This window comes from Rutilus rutilus (assembly GCF_951802725.1).
Source record: "Rutilus rutilus genome assembly, chromosome: 3".
Lineage (NCBI taxonomy): Eukaryota > Metazoa > Chordata > Actinopteri > Cypriniformes > Leuciscidae > Rutilus > Rutilus rutilus.
This window is the reverse complement of record NC_140211.1, coordinates 20,546,831-20,572,478: the sequence shown is the minus strand read 5'-3', so window position 1 is coordinate 20,572,478 and position 25,648 is coordinate 20,546,831. Positions and strand designations below refer to the sequence as shown.

At 37.5% G+C, this 25,648-nt stretch overlaps 2 protein-coding genes across 5 annotated transcripts; one reads left to right on the top strand and one right to left on the bottom strand.

The window, feature by feature from the left end:
• Positions 1 to 88: 88 nt before the first annotated feature.
• rab8b (RAB8B, member RAS oncogene family) lies at positions 89 to 7,450 on the bottom strand. The gene is made up of 8 exons (XM_084404617.1): positions 7,172 to 7,450; positions 3,697 to 3,757; positions 3,297 to 3,357; positions 3,115 to 3,192; positions 2,929 to 3,018; positions 2,719 to 2,784; positions 2,575 to 2,625; positions 89 to 2,379 (listed from the first exon to the last, which is right to left on the bottom strand). The coding sequence occupies exons 1-8, from the start codon at positions 7,293 to 7,295 to the stop codon at positions 2,287 to 2,289; spliced, it is 624 nt and encodes a 207-aa protein (XP_084260743.1). The 5' UTR covers positions 7,296 to 7,450; the 3' UTR covers positions 89 to 2,286.
• A 1,524-nt stretch (positions 7,451 to 8,974) lies between these two features.
• Positions 8,975 to 22,775, top strand: dapk2a (death-associated protein kinase 2a). 4 transcript variants are annotated; one of them, XM_084405213.1, is made up of 11 exons: positions 8,975 to 9,022; positions 13,209 to 13,329; positions 17,137 to 17,204; positions 18,556 to 18,777; positions 18,965 to 19,103; positions 19,276 to 19,405; positions 19,715 to 19,763; positions 19,857 to 19,883; positions 19,968 to 20,120; positions 20,244 to 20,289; positions 21,358 to 22,775. In XM_084405213.1, exons 2-11 carry the CDS (start codon positions 13,300 to 13,302, stop codon positions 21,982 to 21,984), a joined length of 1,491 nt encoding a protein of 496 aa, XP_084261339.1. In that variant the 5' UTR covers positions 8,975 to 9,022; positions 13,209 to 13,299; the 3' UTR covers positions 21,985 to 22,775. The 4 variants fall into 4 exon arrangements, with proteins under 4 accessions (XP_084261339.1, XP_084261340.1, XP_084261341.1 ...); XM_084405214.1 differs by lacking the exons at positions 8,975 to 9,022; positions 13,209 to 13,329 and adding an exon at positions 15,555 to 15,882; XM_084405215.1 differs by lacking the exons at positions 8,975 to 9,022; positions 13,209 to 13,329 and adding an exon at positions 15,571 to 15,661.
• The last annotated feature ends 2,873 nt before the right edge of the window (positions 22,776 to 25,648 follow it).

Here is a 25,648-nt window from a genome sequence, read left to right as displayed (position 1 = left end):
CAGAAAAATATTATAATATCATATAAATGATATATTATCTTATATGAAAAAGCACCATAAAAAAAAAAAAAAACCGGGCACATGTAAATAACTTAGAAAAGATATTTTAATCTTTTTTACATAATCAGTTAACTCTGACATATTATAGAACAGACATTCTGACATATTATAGAACAGACAAGAAAATCAAGGAAGACGTTATAAAATAGGACAAAAGCTTGCATTGAATAGTCAGTAAGACTTTATGCTCATATGGGAGGTTGAGTGCTGTCACTGTTTCATTGAAAAATATGCAAATGTGCCTGCATGCATATTCAAAAACATGACTACAGGGCCATTAAAGGGATAGCTCACCCAAAAATGAAAAATATATCATCATTTACTTAAGCTCATGTTATTCCAAACCTGTATGACTTACTTTCTTCTACGGAACACAAAAGTTTTGGTTACCATTGACTTCCATTGTATGGACAAAAAACAACAATACATTTCTTGTTCCAAAGGTATTTTCTTTTGTGTTCCACAGAACAAATAAAGACATACAGGTTTAGAATGACATGAGGGTGAGTAAATGATGAGCGAATTTTTTTTTTTTTGGGTGGACTATCCCTTTAAGTGGATATGGCACACCTCCGAGCAGCGGTTCTATCAAACAGATACAAAACAGCCAATGGAACTCGAGCAATCGTACACCCTTAAACATAAACAGTAGAATCAATCATTCATTCGTTCTGAGTAACTTAAGTGACTGTGAATTCTGAAATTTGTAGATTCTCAGCGTTTCAGTTTGAATTTGTAACAGGCCCACATGGAATCTGTACATGGGAGAATTAGCAGATTTACGCAGAAATTGAACGTCTGATATGCTCAAAGGTAATAAGAGTTTAGTACTCTCAGCTCTGGTTAACAAATTTGACCATGTTTAAAACCATTCAGCAGAATTTCAATGGATGTCCCCCCCTGAAATCAGCGATAAGAGTCTGCAGGTTCCATTTGGGCCTGGTAAAAGCCCAATAAGCTCAGAGGACACTTGAACACAATCAAGCTAGTGCAATCTTGCACTCGTTTTTTGAGTGGCTGACTTCACAAGCAGGACTTTAAGTGGTTTATGAAGTGAGGAGGCTCTACGAGAGACCCACACACAGATAACAGTGCACGACTTAAAAAAAAGATATTGTTGCAGTGTGGTTATTGTAAACACTACATGACTTCACACTCATAAGAGTCTTATAAAAGAGGGAATTAAAAAAAGACAATGTACAGAATACTGTGACGACATTTAAATGAGTTTAAAAAATAAGTATTAACAAATAAATCTCACATAAGCACAGGTTAACATGTTTTATATGAAGTGGTGAGTAAAAGATGCTTACGTATAAAAATATAATACCATTAGTAAATGTAATACTGTATATACTAATATACAGGGCCTAGCTGGCTGCTGCTGCTTCAACAAGCATTAGGAAAAGGGTCCTAGCCCTCTCTTTTCATTCTTTCGCTCTCTTTTCATGCTCAATATGTAATATATGAGAAATTACAACCAAAAAAGAAAGAGAAATTTTGACTTAATATTAATCACAGTTTTGATTTCTTTTTACTTTGGTCTCTGTTACAATTAAGGTTAATAACGTAAAGTCAGGGAAACGGGGAAGACTACAACCTGTGGAACGCTGCTTTATATTCAACAGTTTATTGCTGCTTTGGAACAGTAACTAAAAACTTCTTTAAGTAGATAAAAAACATACAACGACAACAAAAATTATATATATGTCTTTCAGTTTAACCAATATTTAGCTGTCAAACTATCAGGTTCTTCATTCGCTACTTTATTGCCAAAAACTGCATAATGGCAGATGTTTGATATCTGTAATCTCTTCATATTCTTTCCTTCATTAAACTGTGCTTTAACAAAGCACTTTAAAATCAATGTAACTATAAATTGTCTATATATAATTAATTACTGACATTTTAAAGGGAAAAAAAAATCAAATCAAATTTAAATCAGGCTACACTAAATTGTGACTGGCCCAAGGAGGGTTAAGGTTGATGGATATTTTGGTTTAAAAGAAATGTTTTGGGAACAGCTCAAGAGTCTTTTATCTAGCATACTTTCTTCAGGCCTTAGATGAGGCAGACTAAAGTCCAGAGCTCTCAGCAGCAGCTAACAGCTGAAAGTCCAGTGGTACTGTAAACTCTCGCATAAACACACACACACACACACCGAGCTCAAACACACAAAGAAATGACTGAAGTCATTCACACACTGAGGCTGCAGGAGTTGCTGGGTTAGAGCAGAGTGCAGCGGAAGAAGCTTGGCTTCTTGGACCGACTCTCTGTGATTTTCACTGCTCCTCCTCCACCCGAAGGGTTATTCTCATTCTAAACACAATGATGCAAGCAAACAAGAATCCATTCAGCATTAGTGTCAGAGATAAAGCCACATTTCAATAATATTAACATACTATCGTGTTTGAGTCAGTGAGCAGTACTAAGCGCATCAATTTTCTTTTCTTTTTTTTGATGATGTTGATAAAAAAAAAAATGTATAAACATTTTCTACATCAGCATTCTCACCATTTTTCTGTTTAGTCTGGTCATGATGTCCCTAGCAAGAGTGACAAAGGCCTAGAATTGAAGAAAACAGAGATATGACACTCGATCGGATGGTATGACATGGTATGAATCAAATTAGATCAACATTAGACAATTTTCCCCCACCTCTTCAACATTTGTGCTAGATTTTGCACTGGTTTCCAAGAACTTGATTCCATAATCAATAGCTAGCTGTAGCAAAAAAAAAAAAAAAAAGGAACTGTTTAAATAAACACATCAGCATTTTACACACAGCTTGTTCAGGCAGTTCCTTTGAGCAAGATTTGTTTCAGAAAATAGATTTTTCAGTAATCTCAAGTCATTAATTATACATACCTTTTCCCCTTTTTCTTTTGAAACTTGTCTCTTGTCATTCATGTCACATTTGTTACCCAATACCATCCGTTCCACATCTGATGATGCGTGCTGATAAAACAGACAGAAGTGAATCCATATGACAGACTCACAAAACGAAATGAAAACTTCATGCTTATTTTCTCCAGCATCAGCTCTGTTTCTCACCTCCTCAATGTTCCTGATCCAGTTCCTGATGTTGTCAAATGATTTCTCATTTGTGATATCATACACCAGCATAATTCCCTGTGAAAGTGAAAGAAAAACAAAAACATAGCTTATGAATAGTAACCACATGCAGAAGAATATCCGGCATTATTTACTCAAAATAATAAGGCATTATAGCTTACCATTGCTCCTCTATAATATGCAGTGGTGATGGTTCTAAACCTCTCCTGTCCGGCTGTATCCCTTTAAGGTAAATTTAAAACACACATTTTAAATATTGTATGTATACAATGATACTTTATATACCAGTCTTGGCCATAAATCAAAACTTGATTGAGGGCTGTGGGCCGAACATTTTTGCATAATTTCCAACAATATTATATTATAAAATGTTTTTTGTTTTTTTTATGAAATGTACTTAAATATTCCACATTCAAACAATAATAGGAAGCCAGTAGATGAATCCAGCAAATGAAGATATGCTTCAATGGCATGTTTTTCCCCATGCCACGGCAGGCCAAATCTTTCCACAGGTTTGGGCATCTCTGCTTTATAATGTATAATGCAGACTCGTTCTCTCACCAGATCTGAAGCTTGATCTTCTTCCCATCCAGCTCAATTGTTCTGATTTTGAAGTCAATTCCTGCAAATAATGTTTAGAAATAAGTTAAACACTGTATCTCAGTACCTTGTATTCGCACATTGGAGTCCTATTATGACACTTTGTGAAAACTGACTCATCTCAGAACACATCACAACTCTTTCCACTGAAAAGGGAATCGACCCATTAGCACGTTTTCATGGTGTAACCATGGATATGGAATGTGTAGAAAGGTCAGAATGGTTTAACATATGCCTGACCAACTAAATTACTTCAGTGTTGCAAAAGGCTTTACACACAATGCATGTAAAACTGTTACATTTGGTAGCATCAGAATGTGATCCTCTGCTTATGGCAATTATGAGAAAACTTGGAAGTGTGTGTATTGAGGCACACAATCCTGCCACCAGTGAAAGCTCGGACAGGACATGGGACGGGATGTGACACAGCAGTATTGTCCATGGCAATAGGGGAAGTCTGTGGCATAACAATGACAAAAGGTCAAGGAACTCTCGCACAGGTTTCACACAGGAAATGACATATTGGTCCACGGTAGAGACGAGCCTTCCCAAAGTTGTGTCAAAAATATCACAACAAATAACGTGTTCAAGAACTATAAGCCTGGTGAACAAGTCCATGTATGTGTACAATTGCTTGTGACGAATGATTTTGCACATTCTTATTTTGAGGGGTTCCTATCCCGGAATAACACTATAGGTCAGATGACTTCAACAGTTTACTGCTTCAAGGTAATAATAGTGTTAAAGTTGCAATGAAACGGAAGTAGTGACACATCTTCCTGTATTATGACTAATCAGATTATCAAAAAAAAAAGAAAATATGTAGGGCGGGTCTTGGTTTAATTCACCGGTTGCAGATTGGATTTTGAGATGTGTGCATTGCAGTCAATAGTGGAGGGCAGATGAACACGCGTCTGCTGGGGCGAAGTTTAAGCAGACTTAATGATTATTGGAGAAGTCGTGTATACGTCACCAGAGAAAAGGCTGTCGTTTCACTGGAAGGTCCAGTTAAGACATTCTGAGGTCAAAACATATTGAATGAATGAAACATGAAACATGCACAGATGAATTGTTCACAGTACAATCAATAACATGAGTTTAGAAAACGTTAAGTTGGCATGAAAATAATTGTAATTTCATGCCAACTTTAAGGTTAAAGTGTATTTAAAAAAAAAAAAAAAAAAATTCTAATATTTTATATAATTCACTTGTGACTGCACACAAATCCGCTTTTTAATCTTATCCAAGTAAAGTGCTGGCTCTGGCCCCCTTGACCTTTTGTTTAGTGTGAATCTAAACCAACATTATGAAGCTGCAGACTCGGAGCCTGCATCTACAGTCCCGCACCCAGAGTCCCGCATTCTCAGACCCCTCATTTTTCGAGACAGCGCCTCCTGCTGTTCGGAAAATCGTATAACACCCTTATCCAAATGCCATTGAAAACAATAGGATGCAATACGGTCTCGTTTTATTTAAAATATTTGTGTTCCCTGCTTAATGCATGTGCCAAAAAAAACTCATTGTGTTCTCTGACTAACAAATTACCCAGTAGTTATTTTTTGAGCGTGGGTGTAATTGAAAGAAAATTACTGATGGAAGGCATACAATTACTATGGAAGCTTGACTCCGCCACTGAATAATAAATAAATAATAATAATTGCGACTTTTTATCTCACAATTCTGATTTTTTTTTCTCACAATTGCAATATATCAAGTCAGAGTTGTGACTTTTTCTCAGAATTGCGAGATATAAAGTCGCAATTCTGAGAAATAAAGTCGCAATTGCATATTGAACTATCTTCTGAAAAATATTATGTGATATTATACTGTATTGCTACAATGTGTTTTTTTTTTTCAAATTCCAATTTTTCTTTCAGTTCAATAATGGTCTAATTAACATTATACCTGCTAACATTACAAAACCTGTTTTTTGATATTTTGAATGCGAAGCAAAACTCAAATAAGAATAGACAAAACACCAATAATAAACAATTCTGTACTTTATTTAACGATCACCTAAGCATCATCTTGCTGTAAACAGGACAAAGGAAAGAAAAAAGGAAAGAATTGTGTTATTGACTTTACTTTTCGTCTTCAGTTGCATTAAAAAAAAAAAAACTCCTCATTTAGTCGCTTTGGATAAAAGCGTCTGCTAAATGAATAAATGTAAAATGTAAATGCATAAGGTAAAATAATTTCTGGTAGGCGAATATTCCTTCTTTTTGCAATCGCTCTGTCAAATTCCTCGACTTCACTAAAATAAAAGATGAATGCCATTATCAAAAATATTGTGTAATAATAAATTATATTTTTTTGCAAATGCAAATTACAAGCATACCTACCTAGGGTGATAAGTGGGCCACGGAGGAAATGGCTGGCAACAACTTCATATCAGTTAAATTAATATTGATTCATTTTAATACTACGTTTTATAATAACAAATTTAAGTAGTCTACATAAATTATATAAAGTAAAATAATTACTCCGGCATTAATTAATTCAACTTAATAGTTTTAGGAAAAAAGGTCCGGTAATTAAAAAAAAGGTAAAATGGTGAATCTGATTAAATAATTAATGATGACATTCTTTGATATTAACACACTTAATGTATTTAATTGGTCTACTTTAATGTCAACTAATTTTAATCAAATTTTTACAATGGCTTGTCTACCAAAAGTCCAAGGTTAAAGGCTAACGTAAGCTATCAAAATATTTTCTGGGAAAAAAGGCGAAAAAACATACATTAACGGCTCAAATTTTGTTACAAACTACTTTACAAATATTAAATGGACTATTCATATGTTGGTGTATCGATGAGCTATAAAGTAGTTTGATTAAAAAAGAAACCGAATGAGGTATGATTCGCTAAATAAAATTGACGATACTCACGTTTCGGCTTAAGTTCTTCACATGTTTATCCGATCTAATTTGATAGGAGGCGCTGTCTCGAAAAACGAGGGGTCTGAGAATGCGGGACTCTGGGTGCGGGACTGTAGATGCAGCAGGCTCCGAGTCTGCAGCTTCATACTACTCATCTAAACACCTAAACGTTCTCTAACCACAGAAACGAAAGTGCAGTCCAGCCCACACTGCTAGCGAACAGCTAATCAGGCTGCCATCATGCTAGCTATATAAACACAGCATCCTCTCACGTTTTATTCAAATTACATATAAAAGTAGTATGCCAACTGATCCTGACATGGAAAATCGGTTGTTTGTCATTTTAAACGCTAATATAAACATGTCGATGAATAGCTCAGTAAACGGGCTGTCACATTCACGGCCTCTTCCTGTCACTCCAACAGACAGTCACATGTATGTAAACCTCCATGTATCTCTATAACAACTTATTTCTCCTCCCGCAGGACTAACGTTACACAGTAAACATTCCTGTAATGTATACATACAATTCAAATAGTCATAGTGTTAAACTGACCTATAGTGGAGATGAAAGTGGTGTTAAACGCGTCCTCACTGAATCGAAACAGCAGACACGTCTTGCCCACCCCGCTGTCTCCGATGAGCAGCAATTTGAACAGATAGTCATACGTTTTCGCCATGTTTCCTGTTTCTCCTGCCTGGCTACCTTGCTTCGGATCGGTAGCAGAGTAGCGGTATTCGGCTAACGGTACATAAAAGATGCGATTGAACTTGTGTTTCCTGACTTTTCTGCACACAGCAGTGAGGAAAAGACTGGGCGTGTCTGTCGTGACGCCATCGCGAAGCCATAAACGTCAAGAGCGACAGTAGGTGCTAGTGTGGAAGTCCCTTTCCCTTCCCCACAAAAAATTCATAATGATCACTTCATAATGATGACTTAAAAAGTCCCTGCTACCATGAAGAGGATGGCCATAAAGAAATAAAACATTATGAGATCAAAAGTCACAATTATGACATAAAAAATCATAATATAGGCCTATTGCTTTTATTGTCATAATTATTAGTTTTTATTTATTAGTTTATACTTATTATACTATTTTATAGTTTAATAATAATTATTTCCTATTTAGCCTACCTCCTAGTTGCTTACCCTACGATTTATTTCCCTATGTGAATTTTTCTTTACATTTAAATTTAAATTGTAGACTATAGTAAAATTCCATCAAACTGAATTGAATAAACTGAATGAATAATTTAATTCTAAATGAGTAAATTAATAAAACATTTTGTATAAATCTTAATGGAACAAGGTAATGGACCGTTTAGTATAATGTGATTCGTATTCATAAAAAAAAGTGAAAACATGTTTAAATTTATGAATTTAGGCTTCCATATTCTTGAGTTACTTTTTGGTTTGAAAAATAGTAAAACAAAACGTAGGCTACTGTACTCTTGGTGAAGCTTGTTCATATCTTGCATTTTTTTCTTTCAACAAAGTTTTGTATTTTGATATGTAAGTGATATGGTTATATTAATTATTTGATTTGTCTAAAAAGCTGTGCTAGTGCTGGGGATTTTAAACCCGTTCACTATTAAGATCAATTCACTGATTTGTTCAGTGATACATTTTTAATGTTTAATTAAACGATGCACTGCACTGTTGAAGTAGGCCTATATGTGAAATGTATGCAGTTTCAGATGTATAACTGCAAGCAGTTGTGTCCATGGTTGTCCCAGATGTAAAGGAGGTGGTGAATTTATGCGTCCGTCAGGTATTTCGGCAAAAAAGACTTCCGCATGGGATGCAACCGTATATTTTTCCTTTTCCTAAATACTTTGGGAGTTTCCTCTGTTCGCGTTGTGCAGCTCTTTGATCGATTTCCGGGGTCACGAAATGAAGCAGCTTCAGAATTGAGACAGCCTTTACTTTTACTTACATTTGGGAAAATACCTGACTTTCTGATTCAGATTATTCATAATGTGGTGTAATTTTACTTTGTCGTAATAACCACATGGTTTCTGAATTTTAGCTATGATATCATTAGGTACAAACCATTTGTTTATCCCGAATTTCCCTTGAATCCACCATATGCTAATATTCTCCGCCAAAGGTAGCATCTTTCAGCCTACTATTATAAAAACATTAATAAATTATTATGGCATCAAATTTTATATATATTTGTAATTTTATTTAAAAACGTTTTAATGACAATGAGGGCTACCAAGTTTATTATAACTGATAAACTAGAATACTGGGGGAAAAAAAGGTTTGTAAACAATAAAGTGTGAATTGTGGTTGTGTCACCGCCAGCTGGAGGAGACCGGTACTTCACCGCCGTAGAGTCCCTGAGGAGATAGTCCGCTTCTCTGGAGCAACACTATGGAGCAACAACGGGACTGATGATAAGTAAACAATCTCGAATTGCGTCAGTGCTTTGGACGTGTTTGCATTTAATCTATCCTGAAATGTAAAAAAGTGGTAGCAGCAGATTTGAAAATCTGGTATGGGCCTGTCTGGCGACAGCAATTAACTTTTAAAGATGAACCAGCCTATCGTGTAAGAATACCAGATAGCCTATAGTGATTTTTAAAATGCAGCATACTTATAGTTCGTTTCACTGGTTCAGAAAGTGAGGTTGGTGTGTGTAACCAGATAATTGACACGAAATCACTTGATCATTTCTGTAATGATTCTCTATAATGAAGCATATATAATTATCATGAAATGAATCATCAACTCTCTTTAAACATTACACATTAATCTATTACAGCCAGTGACGCCCATAGGGCAGGTCATTTTGATGGCTAAAACAATGCAAGCATAGTTTATTAAATAGCATAATAGGCTGTTATGCAGCTCACCAATCCATCATGAGGTTGTAAATGTATCAATATTTAGAGTCCAAACCCAGTGGAAATGGCTCAGTGGCTCAAAGATACCATCCATAGACAAGCTTTAACTGAATTGCAGTGGATGGTGTATAATGGAGGGCACAAAATAGGCATGACAGAAAGGCATGGTTTTGTATAGGTCTATATTCTATACTGCTTCTACTTCTACAGCTTATTCCATGCATGAATATAAAATGGGGGAACACATCACTTTAAAGGAGACAAGAACAATGCAATCAATCTACTCAATACTAACCTCATACAGAGCACTTACTGTAATATTATCTCAATGCTTTATTGAGTTATGCTGTGTGGTGTTATGGGTTCTAATGTGTAGACAAAGACTACAAACAGTGTGGAGTTGCTGGATTGGGTTTACAGAAACTCTAGGTTTAAATGTGACAGGCTGTGCTGTGCTCATGTAATCTACCATTGAAAGATAAAGACAGAAAAACAGCAGGAGTGCAACAAAAACTATATATATAATCAGAGCAGGTATTCAAATACATTTTCCAAATATGTTTTATCATAATAATATCTCTGTACCATTGTATTTGCATTAACAATGTTTAGCATTTTGCAACTGTGGAAGCCATACTGTACTGAAGTTACTGCACACACTAACATGAAAATTATGACTTTATAATTCTAAACTTAAATGTGTAGCTTTTGCATTCACCTATAACTGTGGTGTTTCTTCAAATAATATGATGACTATGACTTCTTGTTCTCCAGACGAAGTTTCCACCACTTATGATTCTGTTAAAAACAACAGTTTCAGCATTTTTTTTTCACAACATAAATTAATGCAAAAATGATGTATATTTGTTTGTAATTATGTCAGGTCTCATCTCACCTTCTTCCCCAGGATGTTTTGTGTGTGTGGCTGCATCTCATCCAAACTTGCATATGTATTGCTGTCTGTCACTCGAATGTCCTCATAGGTGTTGCTCTCAGGCATGTGTTCATAGGTGTCATTGTCACGTTGTTCAAGTATGTCTTGATAGTGGTTTTCTGCTAAAAGGATGTTGTCGATGGGCTTTGCACGGTTGTCATACACTAGCCCTGGCTGGTCCTTCTGCCCCGAGTTAACCACGGACGAGGCCTGGTAGAGTGGATTGGGCTGTAGGGCTACTTTGTCAGTTTGTGGCACTCGGCCAGCTCCAGTGTGGTGTTTTTTAAGTTGGAGGACAGCGTAAGAGCAGGAGGCTGTTTTGGGTGGAAGTAAGGGATGTTGTTTAGGGGTGGAGGGCATAAGATTACAAGAGTTAGAGGTTACAGACTGATCGTTTTCATGGTGGAGAGGCCACTTTGACTGAGGGTTGTAGCCATTAGTGTCTATGATATCACTTCTGCCGTTTACTCTTTCGTCTCCACCTGACCTTCCAGATGTCCTTGATTCTGAAAAGCTGGGTTGTTCATGTGAAGGATTTTTACCTGGAAAACCAGCGCTTAAGGAATTCCGAAGTGGTGCACTTTTCTTTGGCACCGGTGGAATTTTCATACCCTAATGATTGAAGCCATACAGTACATACATGAATTTTAACATATGTAAAAAAAATCATGTACGCCACAGAATTAGCCATGGTTACCAGAGAGATAGTAACCAAGGAAGCAGCTGATATGGTTACCTGGGACAGGCTGTTCCTGTCAATAGAGGTGGAGGTTGTGAGTTTCCGGCCACTTTTAGAAGACAGAACGGGAGGCGTGCTAAGCGGGACATTGTTAGTTTGTTCCCATAAACTTCTTAGAGCCTTAACGCTCACTCCTGAATTAACCCAGGGCTTATTTTTAACCACATCATAAACCTCATTTGTGGCATCCTAGAAGAAAGAAACACAAAAGTACAGACATTGTAAAACAATTCTTGACATGCTAGTATTCTATTTGTTATGTATTTAAAGGTGCACTTAGTAATTCTTTGTTTATATTGTGCTGGCCAATATGCCCAACACCTAGACATTAAAGCAAACAATTTCCTTTCTGATGCCTTTATAGAAGTGCTTTATTCACAGTAAGCAATGATTTAGTTTTTCCACAAGCAAAACTGTCCAATAACAAAAGATTACCGAGATAGTATTTAGCTATAGTGATCTTAACGGAACACGCTGACTTTTTGGGACTTAAGCTTATTCACCGTATCCCCCAGAGTTAGATAAGTCCATACATACCCTTCTCATCTCTGTGCATGCCGTAACCCTGTCTGACGAACCCACCGCTAGCCTAGCTTAGCACAAAGACTGAAGGTAAACGGTTCCAGCTAGCATACTGCTCCCAGTAAGTGACAAAATAATGGCAACATTTTCCTATTTACATATAGTGATTTGTATAATCCCTCCGCCCAAGTAGCAGTGTTTCGCCTTCTCAGAATATAGTTCCCAGTATGTATACGGTTAGAAGATGGCTGTGTCTCATGTGACCTTGTTATTTGTACACGCTGTGACTATACAAATCACTACATGTAAATAGGAAAATGTTGGCGTTATTTTGTCACTTATTGGGAGCAGTATGCTAGCTGGAGCCGTTTGCCTCCAGTCTTTGTGCTAAGCTAGGCTAGCGGTGGGTGCGTCAGACAGAGTTACGGGACGCACGTAGATGAAAAGGGTATGTATGGACGTATCTAACTCTGGGGGATACGGTGAATAAGCTAAAGTCCCAAAAAGTCGGCGTGTTCCTTTAATATGGAGCATGTCAAATAAAACAGCTTATAATAGGCTATGATTAAATGTATTTTTCATCTAATATGCATCAACTTGACTTTAAACAGTTTTTAAAAGTATCAATTTCTTTATGGGTAAAAGTTTTTTTTAATAAGGAACAATTACTGAGTGCACCTTTACAAAGAATGCAAAAATGGTTGACTTTACCTCTCCTACAGAATCCATCTCTGTGTTGTATGAAGTCAGGTACTCTCCAAAAGGCTGGATTGGTGTGGTTTTAAAGTGATCGATCAGCTCTGTGAGACTGTTGTGTGTGGTGGAATCACCAGAAATTATGAACATGCCAGTCTTGGTTTGATTTATGACAAAATGGCGACAACGATCCTGTCCTCTGTGAACATAAAGCATTAGAGAAATGAAACAACTCGGAACACAGCAGCTTCAAACTGTACATTGTGGGGTTTTTTTGCCATTATATACTTAGGATTTAATAAAAATGACAAAATCTTGTTTGTAAACTACATTAGTTCACATGAACTAAGAAAGAACAACGCTTCTACATCATTTATTAACTTAGCTACTGTTCATTTTGACATTTACATTTTTAAAACCAAACGTTGTATCTGCTAACATTTGTTATTGCGCTGTGAACTAACATTAAAGAAGATTAATAAATGCTGTAAAATTATATTGTTTATTCTGCAGTTCATGTTAGCTAATGCAAATAATAATAATGTTAACAAATTAGATCTTATGGTAAAGTGTTACAGAGAAATCTTTATTCTTACTTGTATGAAAGAATATATCCACTGGCTTTTTCACTGAGTCTGATAAGGAAGCAACCAACATTCTTGTCTCGGAGCTGATCTTCTGCTTCACTGCAAACAGCAACAGTTACCACAGTGTACCAGTGCAACTGCCTCAATACACAATCATAAACATTTGGATCTCAGTCGCCTGCACCCGAACAGTATACGTTCAGATGGTTTTACAGATCATGGTGAAACAGTTACTTTTACCAAACTTCTTATTTCTCATTAGTTCTTACTGCCTGGAGATGAAGCCCTGGAACCAGGGTGGAAAACTTCCGTCACACAGGATGAGCACAGCCTGAGTCTCCACAAACCACTTAATGATGGGCTCCCTCTGTCCTCTATCCGTGGTGAGATCTCCCTCCGTTCTTTCCATCTGCTTTTCATTTAATCTCTCAGATATCTTCATCTTCTGGTACATAGCTGCCTCTATCTGCTCCATTGTGAGCTTCTCACAAGTGCACTGCACACATCCAATAAACCATCTTCAAAAATTCATCACTCATTCACTGCGACAGGAAGAATGGCACACTTCATTTGCCTAGTTTCCTCATACGTAAATCTCGCGAGTATAAAAGGTTCTATTGTTTGAGTTTATCTGCCTAGTCAATAACAACTTACAGGTAATGTGATTTCATTGCATTATCTTTGGATGGTTCTTCCGCCAGAGTTGCCATCCTTATAAATATTAAAGATTAAAAATATAGATTGGATCAGGAACTAGGCCAACCGCTGCACATTTCCATAGACTATACAGTATTAATACATAAGTGAATATACTCAACTGGGAAAAGAAAAGTTTCAGAGTCTTATAATTAATAGAAGTCATTTCAATGATGTTGATTATTGACCTCAAAGCATAAAGACATTTCAACCAAATATTTATTGACTCTATATTTGCATTTCATCTTTAGTAAGTGTTTTAGATAAAATTTAAAAACTAATATGACAGTGTTGGCTATGTAAATAACACGACGAAACAAAGGAGCGTCCAAAATAAACCGTCTTTATTAACAAATCAAAAACCACATGCAAGAGATCACAGGAGAAAAACGATCACATAGAAAAACACTTAAGCGTAAACAAGACTGAAGAAAGAACTGAATGAACTGAAGGCTTACATACACAGACGGAGTATTCAACGGAAAACAGAACAGGTGCGTAAATTAGGAACTATAGAAACTAATAAGCACAGGGAACTCGGGAATCCCAGAATAGAGAAAACCGAACCAAAACACAATGAAACTAAACAGACATAGAACTACATGTTACATTAGTCCCCCCTCCCGGAAGGCACGTCCCCATGCCATAAAAAGTCCAATCAAGGAGGGAGCTCTGGAGGACGACGTGTAGCAGACGAAGGGTAGGACACGAGATGAGAGGAGATGACATGAGGGAGGAGCCAGGAGCAGGGGAAGCCAGGTGGGGACCCAGACAACAGCCAGGATGAAGGCCCATAGGGGAGTCGACGGAGGAAGGAGCCATTTTAACCAGTTGGACATCAGACGGAGACAGAGGCGATGGAGGTGAAGACACAGGCGGATATGGAGAGCTGATGGGTCCACACTGAAGATTCAGGCGACCGAGGCACCGCTGCAGCGACGAGTGTCCGAGGGGGAGCCAGGGTGCCAGAGGACTGAGCGGAGCCAGTGGGACTGAAGACCAAAGCAGAGCCGGAGGGAAGGTAGAGCCCGACGGAGCCGAAGGGCGCAGCCGGAGACCCGGAAGTCCGTATAGTGTAGGCAGAGTGACGTCTGAACAAGACGGAGCCGGAGGGACGAGGGAGCCCGCTAGAGCCGTAAGGGTGATAGTCATGCAGGAGCCGAGGGAGGGAGGAGCCAATCGTGGAGGCGGAGGGTGGCTGGGCTCTGGGGCTGAAGTGGGGCTAGTGATGTCATCCACAGTGGGGCAGATGGTGAATGCTGATCCTTTATTCACCAGCACCCATTCCACATACGCGGCGAAATATCCCAGAGGACCGTTCACTGGCAGGTGTGCCTTGGACTGTTGGGGTAAAAAATGCAGAGCGAACGGTTCAGGTAGTAAGTTAGGCACACCAGTTCTAAAGAGTCCCTTGTGTGGTCATCCACTGAACGGTCTCTCTACTCCAGGCATAGCAGTTGGATAGCGGGTAGGTCCATTTTGAGGGGGAAGAGGGAAAAAAGAAAGATTAAGGCTACAAAAAAATGTAGCCTATCCAATCTAGGTTCGTTCTTCTGTAACGGTGGTTGTGTAAATTGCATGACGAAACAAAGGAGTATCCAAATCAAATCCACATGGAGGAGATCATAAAACTACTTTATGTCTTGAATTTATAGCAATCATACAAACAATGACTTGAATACACCTCTTCTGATGAACATTTAAATTATTGAATTAATTTAATATTTTTGATAGCTTTTACTGTAGGCTACAACTAAATGTCTTATTTAAATAAATCTTGGTTAAAAGTATGACATGATCTTTATTATTATATTTACTTAAAAGTAACTAGCCTATTTGCAAGTGTTTCATTACTTCAGCAAAAACTAAATCAACTAGGCTATTTTCCACGTGTTAAAAGTGATAATTTTTTGCACATGTCAGCAGCAGTAAAGAGAAGAGAGGAGTGAGACAACGAACAACATTGATTAATCTGACTGAAACTGACTGCAGTGAGCGACATAGCGACTAAACGGGCAGGTGACAACATCATTCAGAAGAATCCTTTATGTTGGGAACTTTAATTTTTTAAAGTCATGGGACAAGCCTGTCAGTGTGTTGTCGTTTTTACGCTCAGGCATGAGCTCAACAGGTGGCGTGTCCACTTTTAGAAACAAGCTGCTGGGACTCACGAGTGCGCTGTCCTCTGTGAAAAACGCATGAAAGGATTCAGAACGTAACATATTTGTTGGTGATGACAGGTAGATCTTGTGCTTGCTTGTAGGCTACTAATGTTTTTTCCACAAAAACTCTTTGGTTAAGCTCTTAAATGTTACTTTTTTTTTATTACAGAATGTCTGCTCGTGCTTGTGTAACTAGAATATTTCTAAATATTTTTTCGAAAGCCTAAAGAAGTGCAGTAGCCTACACCGTCTTTTTGAGATCATATGGTAATCCGGTGTTGTGACGATCAGACCTATTTAGGGTGACTGCTAGTAGGCTAGATAAAGCTGTCATGTTTGTCAGGTAAAAATGCTTCTTTCTAGGGCTGCACAATATATCGAATTTCGAAATATCGCAAATGTATATCGCAATATGCATATCGCAACGACTTGCAATAACTGGGGTCATGAACAAAAGACAAAGAGAAAATCATTCACTGCTCTTGGCTGAATAACTTATGTAGCTTTAATAAGAATCAGTAGCATATATATATTTTAATTCATACAGTAAAAAACTAAGCAGTGTTTTATTTTTTACATTTGATTATTCAATTTCTGTTGTTAAATAAACCTAATGTAGGATAACCTGAAACCCTGAACCCCGTGGTTTACACTGATGTTAAAATAACACTTCTTATGCTACAGTAAAACACTGCTGTTCACTTTCAGAAGTTGTGGGGACGGGGATGTTTTCTTGTCAAAAAGAATGTGAAACACAGTATGTAGGTTATATAATTTTAAATATATTTTAAAGATAATTTAAGTTCATTTTACACACTTTAAGCATTATCGTATCGCATATCGAATATCGCATTATTTAATGAGTTATCGCATATCGCATTTTTCTTCAATATTGTGCAGCCCTACTCAAGATGAGCTCCTTTAACATAACATCAAAAGGTACATCAGATCTGCTAATAGCATGGGAAGCACATCTTGTAAGTCAGAAAATCCACTTTGCATTTTGTGAGTTTGTTTTTTCATTTTCCATTTTAGACGCCCGTTTTCCTTTGATAAATTTAGGCTAAATATAGTTGAGGCCTCGTCGTTATCTTGCACACTTGAGTAGCCTAAGATCTAAATTTGTCTCTCCATCATGAATGAAATATTTAGGTCACAACAAACTATGTATGGTCAGCTTTATTGTAGCCTATAGTAGCCTAAAGGGCCATTTTGACTTACATGCACAGATAATTTATATTGTTCTTTAAACAATTGTAAGTCTTTTGTGTATACTATTTGTTATATGAGTCCAGTAAATCTAAGAAGAGTTTTTGTTTTGTTTTAAATAAGATCACAATGGCTGTGTTCAAGCAGCAGCAGGTTGAGAATTTCTATGATATTGGAGAGGAACTTGGAAGGTAAGAATTTTGCTGTTTACTTAGTGATTTATTGATTTACTTGCTGATTGCTGCAATAGCCTATGTGATGATCAGTGTTGCCAGATTGGAAATGTCAAAGTATCATACCAGAAGCTCAAAATGATAGTATTTGGAAGAAAATGATCGTACATGAGTCAAACGTACATATATTTATTGTAAATGACATGTTAATGATATGAACTTTGTATACAATATGCAAAAAGTACATTAGCTTGTGCTCACGAGAGAGTCATTCTCCACGATGATTGCCAGAGAAGACATAACTTGAGATGAGATGGAAGACATGCGTAACACCACGTTCACGTTCTTCTCACGGTAGACGTAGAATCCACAGCTAGATCAATGAGTATAGAAGCCCTATGATTACAACGACCATCATTTGAAGTGTCTCACAATTCTGAAATGATTGTACATTATGTTTTTTTTTTTTTTTTCATTATTGATCGTAAGAGGTCAAAATTATCGTACAAATATGATAATTATCATACGTCTGGCAACACTGGTGATGATACACATTACACAGATGCATTCATAGGTGCCATGTATAGGGGGACATATTGAGTCATTCGCCCCACCCAAAACTTTCATCCCAGCACAGTGCTTGTGAAAATTTAGAGATTAAAACTGCTCTAACAGTGTGAAAACATCAACAATGTAACTGAGTACTGATATAAACTGAATATAACAACAACTAACAATCTGTGTGAAAAAATAGTATGAAATAATATATAATATATTATTAATAATATTAATCAATAAGTTATGTTAATACTATTTAATAAAATATTCATAATAATAATTAATATTAATTCTATTAATAATAAATCATATATTTAAATTAGTGCTGTCAAATCGATTAATCGCATCTAACATAAAAGTTTTTGTTTACACAATATATATGTGTGTATATATATATATATATATATATATATATATTATTATGTATATGTATAAATATATGTCTGTGTGTGTATACAGTATATATAATATATATATATATATATATACACACACACACATATATTATGTAAACAAAAACTTTTATGTTAGTTGTGATTAATCGCAATTAATCAATTTGACAGCACTAATTTAAATTAATGTCCCATGTTTCCTTTACACTCACAAGATGCATTATGGTGCCTTGCTTGTATTAAGTCTCAATTTAAGACTGTTGTGATTCCACAGTGTAGTTTCAAATCTGAAAATCTTTTCTAGAAATACCTTTTATATATGCCTTCCTTTATATATGCTTTTGTATATGGTTATTTATTTCTATTTATAATATGAAATTGTTGTCTGTGTGTTTTATAACAGTTCATGTGTCTTTCAGCGGGCAGTTTGCAATTGTTAAGCAGTGTCGTGAAAAGTGCTCAGGCCGGGATTTTGCAGCTAAGTTCATAAAGAAACGCCAGAGTAATGCTAGCCGGCGAGGTGTGCTCCGAGAAGAGATTGAGCGAGAGGTCAACATCCTACAGCAGATACAGCATCCCAATATTGTCATGCTACATGATGTGTTTGAGAACAAGACAGATGTGGTGCTGATTTTGGAGCTGTGAGTAAAGCTTGTATTAATGCTAATACAAATGATGTAATTATTATATTAGTTTGCGCTTGCATCATTTTTTTTTAAGTGCATATTTTAGTTATATTATATTATATTATATTATATTATATTATATTATATTATATTTAAGTTCACCTGCCTATGCTTATTGAGAAGAGATTATGTATTTTTATAGGGTGTCTGGAGGAGAGCTTTTCGACTTTCTGGCACAGAAAGAGTCTTTAAGTGAGGAGGAAGCTACACAGTTTATTAAACAGATTCTTGAGGGTGTTCACTATTTACACACAAGGAATATTGCTCATTTTGACCTGAAGGTACAGTACACCCACTGGTCTCATAACACTGCTCAGATTATTACAGTACAGCATATTTGCGCTGACAGATGTGGAACACTGAAGAATTCTCTGTCAGTAGAACAGTGTGTCTTTGTGTGCATATGAGTGTGGGTGTGCTCCTGTGTGTTATAATTTATTTTACGGTTCGCAGCCTGAAAACATCATGCTTCTGGATAAGAACGCCCCACTTCCCCGGATCAAACTCATTGATTTTGGCTTGGCCCACAAGATTGCTGAAGGAGTTGAATTTAAAAACATCTTTGGAACACCAGAGTTTGTTGGTATGATATATGTTCTGTTTAAACCCTAAAGCCTGCAGCCTTAACCGTGCACACTAAGGGGCCATTCACACAGAAAATGTTTTCGCGTTGAAAAACGTGAGACGCAGGGTTGTGGAACGAACTTCAGTTCTGCATTTTTAGAGCGCTGTGTAATGCAGCGGCATTCTAGCTCATGTTCACATATGAAAAACAATGGAAAAGCAGCACAGTGGAATGCAAAAACACATTCTGTGTGAACGCTAACCTCTAACACACTTTTTTAAATTCTTATTGTTTTGTTCCTCTTTATACTACATATCGTTTTTTCAGCTCCAGAAATTGTGAATTATGAACCACTGGGACTGGAAGCAGATATGTGGTAAGATAAAAATTTTTATGTATATTAAATAAAATATCTCAATAATTTGATGTTGTTTTTTATTTCAAATAATTAAGTGCTTTCCTTTTATAGGAGTGTTGGTGTTATTACATATATTCTGTAAGTACACCATTTTTTTTAAGCCTATAAATATAATAATTTGTGATTTTAGCGATGTTCTGCTAATATGCTTTCTAAATGCAGGTTGAGCGGGGCGTCTCCTTTCCTAGGAGAAACGAAGCAAGACACCCTGGGAAACATCTCAGCCATGAACTATGAGTTTGATGATGAATTCTTTGGCCACACCAGTGAGCTTGCCAAGAAGTTTATACGACAACTGCTAGAAAAGGACACCAAGTGAGTGAGCAGACATCATCTGAGGTCATGTGTATTTGAGTGTGAGCTTTGAGCTTGTGACAAAATATGATGCTTGTTTTTAAGTAATATGGCATTAATTACCATCTCAATTATGTATTTCAGAAAGAGACTTACAATTCAAGATGCCTTGAACCACCCTTGGATCAAGGTATGTTATCAGCTTGAGATTGTTTACCTGAAAGGCATTTAAAGGAGAACTCGGCAACTCTAGCGCACTTTAGTCACTTCTTTGCTGATTTTCCCTTTTGTTGTCACATGTTTTCCCCACGAGCTCCCCCTACAGCTGTGGGGCGTATATTTCACAACACGGTCGTAAAAAACTCACTTGCGTCAGCCTCCTCCCCCTCTCTACCGCTGCTCATGTGCGTTTGTTATGATCGGAGCAAGCCAACTGTATCGTGTGGAGCTATGTCTACCGAGGTGGGTAATCTGGTAATACAGCATACATGCGTGTGTGTTTATGTCGAATTGCCGTAAAGCAATTCGTGTTTCGCGCTCGCGCTCGTTCTTGTTTTCGCTTCTCACGAGACTTCCAATTTCTGTCTTACCGGGACGGTAGTCCCCAAGTTGCAAGGTTGGTTTTCCGCCTGGGAACGCTGGGGGGAGCGGGGAAAGTCACCAATATTACCAGAACAGGTTGTTTAACCATCCAAATGATTTCTAGACAGTTTTATTAAGTTAAAAAAGTTACCAAGTTCTCCTTTAAGGCCCTTTCACAGTCACACCAAGGACAATATCAATATCAATATCAATATCAGTAAAGATAACAAATTAAAGATTTAGTTTTAAAAACTAAATAACAGTTCACACCATCCACACCACACCACAACTATAACAATAACAATAACACAGAGGAATTATATAATTGGAATAACTTTTTTCCATCTGATGAAGCATAAAAACATTGACAGCCAATATAAGCAACCACACCAACGCACAATAACGCCTGCGACTTTAAACGCCTGAGCTCTTTAAAGCAGTATGGATCCCATTCCAAAACAGAGTCCATACTGCTTTAAAGAGCTCGAGCATTTGAAGTCGCAGACGTTACTGCGCTTTGGTGTGGTTGCTAATATAGTCATCATTATTGTCATCTTTATAGTTACCATTCTTGTCTTTATAGTACCGTGCATTTTGATATTCCCTCTATTTCATGCTTTCTCTCTCTTAATCTTTAAATATCTCTCTCAATCTTAACCCCATTGTCTATCGGCAGTCTAATGAGCATAAGGACGAGCGCAGTAAAGCACCAGAGAGGAAGAGAGAGCGTAGGCAGCTGAAGACGAAGCGCCTTAAAGAGTACACCATCAAGTCCCACTCCAGCATGCCTCCTAATAACACCTACATCAACTTTGAACGCTTCGCACAGGTGGAAGAGGACGTGTCAGCAATGGAGGGCACTTTCTGCCAGTTGGCGTCGGCCCACGACTCCTTGCAGGAGGACATTGATGCACTAGTGTCCATTTACAATGAGAAGGAGATGTGGTACAAAGAAGAAAGCGAAAGCATCAGACACGAGTTGTCCCAGCTTCGTTATGAGTTTCGTAAAGTCGAAGCCCAGAGACGGGGCGTTCACGAAGACATGAGGAGCGTGGATGGCAGCGTTAGCCGAGTGAGCGAGCGATACAAGGAGAGGCAGACACGTTTTGAGGCCCTGCAGAAGGAGCTCTGTGCCGAGCTGCAGTGGGTACAGGAAGTGGTGGGTTCATTCCAGGTCACCTTCCCAAACTGTAGCTTTAGCAGCGTGTTTAATACCGATGTCAATGAAGCACTGAAAGAGTTGCTGAATAGATCCTGTGGAGGAGACCTGCTGACCGGCAGCAACCTGGACCAGCAGAGATGACATATTAATAACCCACCATCCACTGATGACACATCGTTATATAAACACTGGCGAGGTAAACATGCTGAAGATACTGCGCTGGGACATATAGATCTGAATAAAAGCAGGTATGGTCAGTCAGAGAGAGCTATACATTAAATATAAAACTATTGCATCTGTTCTGATTATGTATAAAGATATAGACAGTCATCCTAACATAATATCAACTGAAGTAATATATTAACAGGTTTATTATGCAGTTTGGAAAAGTATGAAATTTGATTTGAGTAATTTCCAAACTATTTCCCTTATTCAGTTGTCTAAAATTTAAATTGAATCATTTATAAAAATTATTTGAGTGATTTCATGGCTAAAGTTTAGTGATCGTTTGGTGATTGTCAAGCATGACTGAATGAATTAAAGGCACACGAATGTGTAAACAAATTACCAGCAACAGATAAAGGAGTAAATGATCATTTAATTCATACTGTACTGAATGTTTAATTCAGACTGTACTTTGCTGTTGGTGATCGTGCAACATCAAACCACATTTACAGTATCAAACTGATTTGTCAGAGGTGAATACATGCAGGTTATAAACCGTTGTAGGTTTCTTGTCATTATGTAAGTGCATGCTATCACTTTGAGAAAACCAATGAAAAAAACCTTAGGAAGTATTTTCAGATGATTTTACTATATATCAAATTTAATGCTGAATGAACAATTTATGTTAAATATGGTCTGAAAAATCTAGAGAGGTTTGGAAATTTGAGTCTGGAAAAGTATGAAATATTTTATTTGAAAATGTGTAGGAACCCTGTATTCATTAATTAATGTTTTTAAAATATATATATATATATATATATTAATAGGGTCATAAAAGTGCTCCAAATGTTTTTATTTGGCTGCCTGACTATTTTATTTTAAATTTGCCTTAATTTTTTTTGTGATTACCTCTTATGTATTGGTATTGCGAAGTCACCAGTTTTTTATTGTTATTTTAAAATATGCACTGGAGATCCTAAACTTCCATATATCCCAAATATTGGCAGCCGCTGTGGTTAAACCAAGTTTTTTTTATAAAAAAATAGAAAAAATCTAAATTTGCAATTGGACCACTTGAGATGGATTGACCCAATAATAATAATAATTTCAAAAAAATTATATATATATATATATAACCTCAACTGGCTCACAGCGGGCTCCAACCATTGCTCTAGAAGCACTGCTTCGCCCTTCACACTTTGCCTTCAAATAGCAACTGAGGATGTGCTCCAAGGTGCCTCTCCTCTTGCACAGTTGGCACGCTGGAGTGTTTGCCATTCCCCAGCTATGTAGGTTGGCCGGGCTGGGGAGAACATCATAAATTGATTGGATGTGAAATTGAATGCATAGCAGAGCTCTGACCAGGTGATCTTGTGAGATTCTGCATGCTCCCATCTGGTCCAGGCTCCTTGTTTGTACATACCAACCATCTTGGTGCAGCGATTTTCCTCCACCTCTGCTCTTATCTCATCCTGTACCAGTTGACGCTTCAGCTTTCCATGGGTTTTGTCAAAGCAAGGTTTGGGAAAACCGCCCAGTCCTGCCCGCCACAGTGCCCACCAAAATATTGTGCCACAGTCATGCCTCCGCTCTGTCGACAGCTTCCTGGGCCTGCCACTTCCTTCTAGTCTTCACGAAGATTCCTGCGGTTGCAACTTTAGCGTCAGAGGAGTCTCGGTACATCATATCCTCCCTGGCTCGAGCAACTTTAAACTCCTCCACCAGGCCGCTGATGGGGAGCTGCAGTTTGGTGGAATGCCCATGCCCCAACCATCTCCAGAGAAACTGATTGATGTTTTTTCCGTGAACCTCCACTGTTGTCATTGGCACCTCGTACACTAGCAGGAGCCAGAGTAGCCTTGGCAGGACAGGCTTTGAACTTCCTGGAAGCCCCGATTTGTCTTTCGCTGTAAGCCAGGCAGTCAGGTCGCTCTTGGTATGCTGGAATGCGGCTGTGTCCTTTATGGAGCTGTCAAAAATCTTGCCCAGGCTCTTGACCGCTTTTTCCTGTCACCGTTGGAATCTGGGTCCCTCCCAGGTTAAAGAGTAACTGGTCAACCGCCCTTCCCTTCTTCAGGACCAGAGATCTGGACTTGGCTGGTTTAAAACTCACCCTTGCCCATGAGATGAGCTTTTCCAGCCCTCTGCGGAGCCATCAGCACCCGGGCACGGATGTTGCCATCACCATCAGGTCGTCCATGAATGCTCTTATGGGGGGCTGCCGAGTACCAGATCTAGACATGGGGCCTCTACATTCCACCTACGCTGACTTGATAATCATGTTCATGGCCAATGAGAAGAGTGGCACAGAGATTGTACAGCCAGTGATTCTGCCCTTCTCCAGCTGATGCCAAGCAGTTGTTAATTACCCTGAGGAGACCCTCAACCTGAAGATGCTATATAATGATCAGAAACACCATTCATATAATGATTCTGATATATAGTTTAAGATTACTGCTGTTAAGTCGAGGGGAAAATGGTGCCACAAAACTAATTATTTGTCTTTTTCTTTGCTCTATTAAAAATAGAAAATAGATGTAAAATCATAAAGCAAGATGTTATGATTTTATGTTTTGATTTTATATTATGTATTAGGCGTATTTAAAATCATGGTGCTTTATATAGCCTACATAAGTGATCAGCTGTAATTTGTTCAGGCTGTGTTTACACAGAACATGGTGTCCACATTTGGTTATTTGTTTAACAGAACATGGTGTCCAAATTTGGTTATTTGTTTACCAGATCTGATTAAATAAGGTTGAAATGGGAAGTGAAACAAGCTTATTTGATTAAACCCTGCTAATTTATTGAATATGCCTCAATTTCCATTTTTATTCCTTTTTTTCAATTGCCATCTACTGGAACGTTTCAGAGGAATGAGTGTTTTATTTTATATTGTGTTTAAAAAATACTGATTGTTATGTCTGCATGACATAAGTTGCTATGCTTAGTGGAATGATGCCCCTTCCAGCATGTACTCATCGACCTATCAGAGTGCAGACTCTTTTAAACAATTGACTACACTATTGGAACTACTGGAACTGATTCTCGGTGAACTGTTGGGAGAAGCTGTTAACCCCTAAAGGAGGTTATTCCATAACCATATGATCACTCTGCTACATTGTGTCCATTACTGGTGAGTTGCATTGAAGCTTTAGCATCATGTTGGCACTTATCTTGTTATAATTGTTCTAATACTCAAAGTATGTTAGATACATTGTCATTTTCAGTGTTATGTTGCATTCATTCTTTGCAAGGTTTCTGCAAAGCATCCTTTTAAGGACTAACTGCTATATTCTGATCAATTTAAATGCATGCATGTTGTAGGGTACATGGTATTTCTTTATTTTCAATTTCTCTTGATAAAAAAGTTTTTGCAGTGTTTTTATTTGGGTTTTCCCCCAATGTGTTTGTCATTGTCACATGCTGTCATATAGAAAGGACACATTGTGCTGTGTAAGTGCAACTGTAAAGCTAAACCACTGACCAGGATCCTTAAATGAAACTGTCATGCTACTTTGACTTGTTTTTTCTCCTGAGCAACAGAGTTTTTCATTCATATGCTGCAGCTGTTAACCCTTTTAATAACAATTTGTGGATGGTTTTATCAGAAAAGGCAGAACCCTAGGAAGTGTGTCAT

What these genes read in the sequence shown, in the direction of transcription:
- rab8b (XM_084404617.1), bottom strand. Translation starts at nt 7,295, where the DNA reads ATGGCGAAAACGTATGACTATCTGTTCAAATTGCTGCTCATCGGAGAC. An exon ending in CAAAAGAAAAAGGGGAAAAG is followed by an intron (nt 2,785 to 2,928) that starts GTATGTATAATT and finishes TTTTTGCTACAG; the next exon opens with CTAGCTATTGATTATGGAAT. An exon ending in CTAGCACAAATGTTGAAGAG is followed by an intron (nt 2,626 to 2,718) that starts GTGGGGGAAAAT and finishes CTTCAATTCTAG; the next exon opens with GCCTTTGTCACTCTTGCTAG.
- dapk2a (XM_084405213.1), top strand. Translation starts at nt 13,300, where the DNA reads ATGATGGGCTCCCTCTGTCCTCTATCCGTG. An exon ending in ATTGGAGAGGAACTTGGAAG is followed by an intron (nt 17,205 to 18,555) that starts GTAAGAATTTTG and finishes TGTGTCTTTCAG; the next exon opens with CGGGCAGTTTGCAATTGTTA. An exon ending in GTGGTGCTGATTTTGGAGCT is followed by an intron (nt 18,778 to 18,964) that starts GTGAGTAAAGCT and finishes GTATTTTTATAG; the next exon opens with GGTGTCTGGAGGAGAGCTTT.